The sequence below is a fragment of the Plasmodium gaboni genome, chromosome 12 (assembly GCF_001602025.1).
Source record: "Plasmodium gaboni strain SY75 chromosome 12, whole genome shotgun sequence".
NCBI lineage: Eukaryota > Apicomplexa > Aconoidasida > Haemosporida > Plasmodiidae > Plasmodium > Plasmodium gaboni.
In genome coordinates, this window is record NC_031492.1 from 28,646 (window position 1) to 37,796 (window position 9,151).

Here is a 9,151-nt window from a genome sequence, read left to right on the forward strand (position 1 = left end):
ATGAGACTTTCTACAAGACACAGCTGCATTTCGAATAGTGCACGTTTAAATAATAAGAGTGCAAATTCAAAAAAATCTACCACATATTCTTTTGAACAGAATGAAGAAAATAGACCAAATTTATCTTCCAGATTAATATGTACTAAATATTCATGCATAACAATATTGGGAGTTTTATGTGTCCTTATACTGGTAAAAATATGAACATAAAATATATATATATATATATATATATATGTATCTTATTATAATTTAATTATGTATATTAATTGAATAACATACCCCAAAACTTATATATATATATATATATATATATCTATTTTTTTTTTATTATTCCTTTAGAATGTTTTCTTAACTAAAGAAAGTTCATCATCACTTATACAAATAAATTTTAATAATTCCAGAAAATTAGCCGAAGCATCTATGAACGATATTCCAAGTGTAAAACTCAAAAATAGTTCTGATAATGATATTGAAGATGAGAATGAAAATAGTGAATATGAACAAAATAATGAATCTTTTTATAATAAAAGTATTGAAGAAGATATACAAGATATAATAAATAATACATCTATAGCTCCCTTAGATGGAAAATATTATGATACCGTTGAACAGTGGAGTGAAGAAAAAATAAATAATAATTTAAACAAATTAGATGATATACCTTCCAAATTTGATATGCTTATAATATGGACACAAGTACAAGGAAGTGAAAGACTTAAAACATATAGTATGGTATACACCTTAAGAAGATTATATAAAAATTTATTAAAAGAGTATAACTTAAAACAAAAACATAAAGAAATTGAATGGCTTACACTCTGTTCCAATGTTGCAACTTCACAAATATATGAGGAATATAAAAATAATTTATGTTTCTATGCATTAATGAATAATGAAAATGTAACAAAACAAGAATTTACAGATTTTATTAATAATGTCATACATAATTTTAGATTTATAAGAGAACAAGAATTTGATAATTCTCAAGAAGACTTATTTGATATACTTACACCAAAAAAAATAATTTATCAATAAATAAAACACATTTATTAACATATAATATATATATAGATATATTTTTATTTATATATAGATATATTTATTTGTTTATTTATTTCTATTAAATTATAATTTATTTATTATTTATTAATTTTTGTTTTGTTATTTCAATCTTTATCTTATAGTATCCGCATATTTATTTTTAATATAAAGTTTGTGAAATAATTTAACTAAAATTTATTTGTAAGCAAGACATACAATAACATTCTTTTTTTTAAAGAAAAAAAAAAAAAAAAAAAATTAAATTAAATTAAAAATACCATTTAAAAAATTAAAATAAATTATAAAATATATTATATATTCCTGCTATGTGAAATTTAATGTATTCACTGTGGATACACAATATAATATATACATATATAAACTTATTATGGACATTATTATATTTGTATTAAATAAAGCTACAATAAAAGTATAACTTTTTCTCTATAGTTGCTTTTAAACCACATAGAAACATATTCTTTAAAGAAACTTATAAATGTTTATTCATTCTCCATTCCATTTGAAATATAAAATTATAAGTAAACATTCTTAAAAAATTATATAAAATAAAATAATATTACCATATATATATATATATATTATTTATGGTTACTTTCTTTTTACATGCTTTTCTAATATATATATATATATTTTTTCATATAACATTCTCTTCACTTTTTGGTACATGGTACTTATTTTTTTCCCTCCCTTTCTAATAAATTTCTGATATTATTCTTTATAAAACAATGAAATGAATACATAATCAGGTTTATTGTTATGTGGTCAAATTAATTAAGCTTTAACAAGAATGTATAGAAAAAAAAGAAAAAAAAAAAAAAAAAAAGAAACCATAATATGCATGCACATATTAAAATATATATATATATATATATATATATATAACAAAAGCAACATAATAAAAAAATAAAATAATAATAAAATTATGTATTAATAATTTATAAATAATTTTACAGTAATAATTCTTATAAAATTAAATAAAAATAAAAAACAATATATAATATTTTCTGTTTTTTTTTTTTTTTTTTTTTTTTTTTTACATTTTCTAATATATTCATTTGTCTTCAATTCAACAAAATGAAAACAATAATAATAGTAACCCTTTTCAGTTTAATATTATATACAATTATTATAAATCAATGTATTTGTGTCCCTAATACACTTCCTATTGAATATATGGATTATGAAACCCTCAAAGAAAATGTCAAAATTCGAGATAGTAACACAAAAGCTCAGTTAATTATTTTATCAGCTGTATGTAGTAGTGTCTTACTCGCTATTAGTTCCTTGTGGGGTATCAGATTACATTATAATCATGAAATGAATAAAAAAGAAATTAATAATTATGAATTAAATAGTGATCTATTAAAAGATACAGATTTTTATATGGTAGAATAAAACCAAATAAATAGACAACATCTTATTTATACATATGTATTTCTCATATAATTAGAAAATCAATTACAAATTATTATAAACAAAAAGTGTATTAAAAGGAAAAATATACATATATTATAAAATAACTTTATTTTTGTTATATTTATTTAGCTTTACTTTTATGTAGTTATTAAATAGTTGTACTCATTTCAAAATTAAATAATATGAATACAGTTTGTTACATTATTCATAATTTCTTTCTTTTCTTATTCTTCTTTCATTCATTTTTTTTATGCTCATATTTTTGTACGTTTGGAAGAACAATTTTTTTCTAAAGTTTTATTCGTTAAATATATATTTTTTTTTTTTTTTTGAAAACCCATTCTTAAATTCATTTAAAACTTTGATTTATGAACTTAAAGAATAAATTTTTAATTATTTCAAATAAATAATTCATTTTTATTTATTTTATTTTATTTTTTTAGGTTGTCTATAATATAACGAAACATTAATATTATATATATATATATATATATTCTTTTAAAAAGGTAAAGAAGAATTATAAACTTCTCATATTAAATTAAAATATCCTTGTAAAAATATAAAAAAAAAAAAAAAAAGTTATGCTATTTTATAAAATTATAGTTTTTTTATTAGTATTTCCATCATATTATATTTCATCCCAACATCATAAATATATATAAAATAATTTAAATTACATCTTCACAAATTAATACATTTCTGTAATACATTATTAAATGTATTTTTATAAACCTAAATCTAATGAAATCCTAATTATTTCATATAATTTTTGTTTTATATTCATATTCCAAGGTAATTATTCTATCAATAAATTCTTACACATTAATAAGAACATATCATACGTGTAATTAGGTATATCCTACATATATATCATATATATATATATATATATATATATGTGTGTATAAATAAATTTGTTCCTATAAAATATTACAGTTATGCATCCAAACAATTTTTTTTTTTTTTCAATTCAACAAATTAGTCAATTCAGAAGATGATACCTTATAATCATACATTTCTTCATCACTTTCGTCCTCACTAGATTCATCATTACACCATTCATCAGATGATGAAAGTGATTCTTCATAATCATCATCATCAGAATCACTATCATCATATTCTTCATCATGGTCTTCATTATGTATTTCACCATTCCCTTCATTATTTACTTCATTGTTTGTTTCATTATCTCTCTCATCGTTCCCTTTATTACTTCCTTCATCACTCCCTTTATTATTTCCTTCATCATTCTCTTCATTATTTCTTTCATTATTTATTTCATGATTTAATGCAAAAATTGATTCATCTATTAATTGAAACGTTTGTTCATTGCTAATATCATTATATACATTATTAATTGATGTCTTTTCAAAATAGTTAGTATCATTATTTCCTTCATTATTACCTTTATTATTTCCTTCATTATTATCTTCATTATTACCTTCATTATTTCCTTTATTATTTCCTTCATTATTTCTTTCATCATTTCTTTTATCGTTTAATACTAAAAATGATTCACCTAATGATTCAACATTTTCTTCCTTCCTAATATCATTATATATATTATCAAATGATGCCCTTTCAGAATTGTTAGTTTCATTATTTCCTTCATTTAATATTTCTTTATTATGATGACTACATACTAAAGGATTAATAGAATTATTCATTTGAACAATTGATATAGGTGTATTATCATATTCATCATTTTCTTTAAATATTATATTTGGTCTTTCCTTTTTTCTTGTACTCAAAGAAAAAGTTTTGTAATCTGAGGGTTGTGTAATATTATGCTTTTCTTTTTCTTCAGAAATCCGTTGTTCCTTTGTTTTCAATCTCGTTTTATAATTATGATCATTTGCACTGTATAAAATTCCTTCTCTCTTTAAATACGAATAATCATTATTAAAAAAAAAAAAATCATTATTTTCATTTTCTTTTAACTTATTAATCCTCTCACAATTTTTTCTTTCTTCCTTTTTCTTATAATTTTCAAATGCAATTTTTTGTTCTAATTTCTTCCTTTTGGTATCTTCGACTTCCTTTTCTTTTGATTTTTCTGAATTTTTCTCAAAGTTCATTTTAGATATATCAGAATCTATTTTTAGTGTCTCTTTTTCATATTCCATACCTTTTTTATACACATCAATTTTATTGTTCCCTATTACCACCACTTTTGATTTCTTCCTTAACATTTCATCATTATGCACTTTTTCTAAAATTTTATTCGTTAATCCTTTTATTAGATCCACATTCGATTTTCCTGCTTCACATTTTGAATATCCTTTTACAGTTTTTTTCTGAACGACTTTTATATCTTCTCTTTTATTCTTTCCCACATTTCTTGTCTTCACTTTTACTACATTACTTGATACATTTACACCTGCCGATTTTGCTTTATTCTTTTCTAATATTAAATTTATTACATATTCCATATCTTCCTTGGAAATACATTTTTCATATCCTCTTTTATAAGTTTCTTGTGTCATTTTTGATGAATAATATTTTTTTATATTACGTCCAACCTTTTTTTCTTTATCCTTTTTTAATTTCTTTTTTAATGCTCTCACATTGATCATATGACAAAGTTTTTTGTAAATATCTTCTAATGTTTCATCACAAATTTCTTCAGATAATTCGTCATTAATTTTTTCATATATTTCTTCAGAAATTTTATCTTTTACATCTTCTGTCATTTCACTAGTTAAGGTACTTGATGACTTTTTAGAATTCTCATCAATCAATTGATGCAGTACTCCATCAGAACTTTCGTCAGATATCATTCTCGACAGTTCATTGGATACGTCATCATGAGGTATTTCTAGTAACTTATCTAACTTTTTATCACCATGATGATTATATAAAGCGCCTTTACATATTAGGATATTTTCATCTGAAGAACGTCCTTCCTTTTTATGATCAAAATTTAAAATATATTCTTCCAAATTTATATTGTCGTAATTTTCAAAAAGTGAAGAATCTATTATGTTTAAAAAATCATTCGAATATAGTACATTATTCTTAACAATAAAATCTTCTATTTCATTGTCTTCCAATTGTATTTCTAAAAAATATTAAAAGTAAAAAATAAATGTACTCATAAAATATTATATAATATAATTCTTATATAATTCTTCTTTTTCCACGGATTTCAAAATATTCACTCTTTACAAATACATTTTTCATCTACATATATATATATATATATATATGTATGTTTTTCCTACCTGATAATTCGCTCAGTATTTTTCTATTTTTAAATTTAAATATATTCCATAAATATGTATAAGAATAACTGTCCATTAATTTTATCAAAAGAAGATTGTCATGTACTATGTTTAATAATATATAAAAAAAAGTTATGAATAAAACTGGCCGAACTAATACAAATAATTCCATTGATATTCTTGTATAAACATAATAGAGATAAAGAGAAATAAATACACACACACAAAAAATATATATATGTATATATCCAAAATGAAGACTAAATGTTGTTATTTTATTATATATATATATTTTTATTTTTATTTTTTATCCTTTATATTTACTTTTATATTCTTATCATTCTTCACATATAATAGAATTTATTATTTTAATTTCATGATATGAAAAATATATATAATATCATTAAACAACAAAATTTTACAAATGTTTTATATAATAGGGAAATAGATTAATAATATATAAAAAAAAAAAAAAAAAAAAAAAAAAAAAAAATTCAAATTTCTAATACATATTTTTGTTCAAATTATTTAATTAACTTTTAGATAAAAAAAAATAAAAAATTACAACCACAATGACATGCAAATGTAGAGGAGGAGAAAAAATATAATAAACAAATATGAAGAACATAAAATATTTTCATAAAATTGTCCCATAAAAACCTTCATTATTTTTTGTTATTTTTTTTAAATTTTAACCAGAATAAACATTTCTATACATATGTCAGTATATTAGAGAATGATTCATTTTTATAAACATAATAACAAACTTATAAATAAATTAAAAAGATAACAAATTATTTGTTTATTAATGCATACATTATATTACACATACTAATTTGACATACATATTATGATATAGTAAAATTATTTTCAAAAATGTGACCTTAAAATTATGTAGAAGCAATAAAGAATACTAAAAAAACTATTCTACTTGGACTTATATTTGTTTCATTATCCTTAATTAAAGAGGACTTCCATCTCTTATTATTTTAATAATTATTATGTTAAACATATAAATAAATCAATATATATATTTACATATTTAATATATGATTATATATTTATTTTATTCATTTCAAAATTGTTTACATCATATTCTATTCATATTAACTATAAGGACATATATAAACATATCTATGCTTTACTTTTTTATTCATATATTTCAATAATACAATATAAGAGTATTTATTAAATATTTTTTCCATAAAGAAAAAAAAAAAAAAAAAAAAAAAATCTCCACTCATCTTTAATGAAAAATAATATTTAATAAAAGAACAAACTACTGTTTAAAAATTTTGATATTAAAAATAAAAATTTAATATTGTTATATAAAAAAAAATGTATATCATTTTTTTTTTTATAATGATATATTATATTATATCATTATAAAGAAAAAAACGAAAAAAAGTATCTTAAATAAAATATATATCTCAATTTCAATATTTATTTTTTTCATTTAAATTTTCATGATTAAGTTTTACCTAATTTACATTTTTCAAAATAATATATATATATGTATATATATATATATATATATATATATATATATGTCATAATTGTATATATATATTGTTTTTAATGCGAACATATATAACATTATTATTGTATTCATATAGATGATCTATATAATATATGTTATAATATTCAACATATAAATATTATATATATTATATATATATTTATGAATTTTTTTTTCTTTTAATACATTTAATTTTTCATATTTTCTTTTTTTTTTTTTTTTTTTGTAGATATATATAAAAAATATACTTTTACGTATATTTGGAATTATTTCTATTTTATTTAAACATTCGATGAACAAAAAAAATATATATATATATTTTTTTTTTCATGTATTTCCAAATATAATCATTTTAATTATATATATATATATATATTTATAATAATATAAATAATTAAAAAATTATGACAAAATGGAAGAAAAAATGAATGATAGGATTAACGAAATTGAAAAAACAATTAATGATGACAACAAAAATGAAGAAGAAATAATGAACAAAATTAAAAATTATAAAATATTGAATAATAATGAAGAAGAAAATATAAAGGAATATCAAAAAAAAAATATCATGAATAAAGAAAATCACAATGTTCTAATAAAAGAAAATTATGATGTAACTAATAAAAATGATGACACAAATAAAAAAAATGATGATAATACTTATGTAAAGATTAATTGTGAAAATAATAATGAAAAAAGAGAGGCCTCAGTTTTAAATACTTATACTGATAATGATATAAATAAAGATGTAGACGTAAATATAAATATAAATAATAGTAGTAATAACATGGAAAAGGATAACACCCTTAATGATAAACATAATAACAATAATAATAACAATAATATTAATAATAATAATAATAATAATAATTCTTATGGTGATAATAAACCAAACAATATTTTAGATGATACAGATATGTCCATACATAATAATTTAAATGATACTTCAAATGAAAAGAAAAATGCCAATATTTCAAATAAAGATATAGGGCAAAATAATAATTCAAACACAAGTGGAGATATGAAAAATTATTATAAAGATCTTCCAACTGTTATTATAGTAATTGGTATGGCTGGGAGTGGAAAAACTACATATGTTGGTTCATTATATAATTATTTAAAAGTAGAACAAAAAAAAAAGGTATACACAATGAATCTTGATCCAGCTGTTAAATATGTACAATATCCTTTAAATATAGATATACGAGATAGTATAAAATATCATGAAATAATGAAAGAATATAAACTCGGCCCAAATGGTGCTATAATGACTTGTTTAAATTTATTTGCAACAAGATTTGATAAAGTTATTGAAATATTAGAAAAACGTAAAAATAAATTACATTATATTATTGTTGATACACCGGGACAAATTGAAGTTTTTAATTGGTCTGCTAGTGGAAATATTATTTTAGAAACTTTATCAGTTAGTTTCCCAGTGGTTATTAATTATATTATTGATACCGTAAGATGTGAAAGACCAATTACCTTCATGTCAAATATGCTATATGCATGTAGTGTTCTATACAAATCAAGATTACCATTCCTAGCATGTTTCAATAAGATAGATATAATTAAACATGATAAATGTATAGAATGGATGACAAACTATGATACTTTTAATGATGATGTTTTAAACGATGAAAGTTATATGGCTAGCTTCAGTAGATCATGTGCACTAATGATTAATGAATTCTATGAAGGAATAAAAACAGTTGGAGTATCTTCTAAAACAAATGAAGGTTTTAATAATATCTTAAAAAACCTACAAATACTCAAAGAAGAATATCTAAATGAATATGTATCTTCTATAGAAAAACAAATGAAAAAAATCAAACAAAGGAAAGAAAAAGACATCAAAATTAAAATGGAAGCACTCTTAATGGAGAAGCAAAAGGAAATATCCTCATCAAAAATTTAAAATCTA

General features: G+C 19.8%; 4 protein-coding genes across 4 annotated transcripts; 3 read left to right on the top strand and 1 right to left on the bottom strand.

The window, feature by feature from the left end:
- On the top strand, positions 1–1,038 carry PGSY75_1201200 (exported protein (PHISTa-like); the record flags this gene model as incomplete). Its single annotated transcript, XM_018786603.1, has 2 exons — positions 1–192; positions 343–1,038. 2 exons carry the CDS (start codon positions 1–3, stop codon positions 1,036–1,038), a joined length of 888 nt encoding a protein of 295 aa, XP_018640468.1.
- Positions 1,039–2,139: 1,101 nt separating this feature from the next.
- PGSY75_1201300 (liver stage associated protein 1) lies at positions 2,140–2,460 on the top strand (the record flags this gene model as incomplete). Its single annotated transcript, XM_018786604.1, has 1 exon — positions 2,140–2,460. One exon carries the CDS (start codon positions 2,140–2,142, stop codon positions 2,458–2,460), a length of 321 nt encoding a protein of 106 aa, XP_018640469.1.
- Positions 2,461–3,446: 986 nt separating this feature from the next.
- Positions 3,447–5,877, bottom strand: PGSY75_1201400 (putative exported protein; the record flags this gene model as incomplete). Its single annotated transcript, XM_018786605.1, has 2 exons — positions 3,447–5,542; positions 5,706–5,877. 2 exons carry the CDS (start codon positions 5,875–5,877, stop codon positions 3,447–3,449), a joined length of 2,268 nt encoding a protein of 755 aa, XP_018640470.1.
- Positions 5,878–7,636: 1,759 nt separating this feature from the next.
- On the top strand, positions 7,637–9,145 carry PGSY75_1201500 (putative XPA binding protein 1; the record flags this gene model as incomplete). The annotated part of the gene is made up of 1 exon (XM_018786606.1): positions 7,637–9,145. One exon carries the CDS (start codon positions 7,637–7,639, stop codon positions 9,143–9,145), a length of 1,509 nt encoding a protein of 502 aa, XP_018640471.1.
- Between the last annotated feature and the right edge of the window lie 6 nt (positions 9,146–9,151).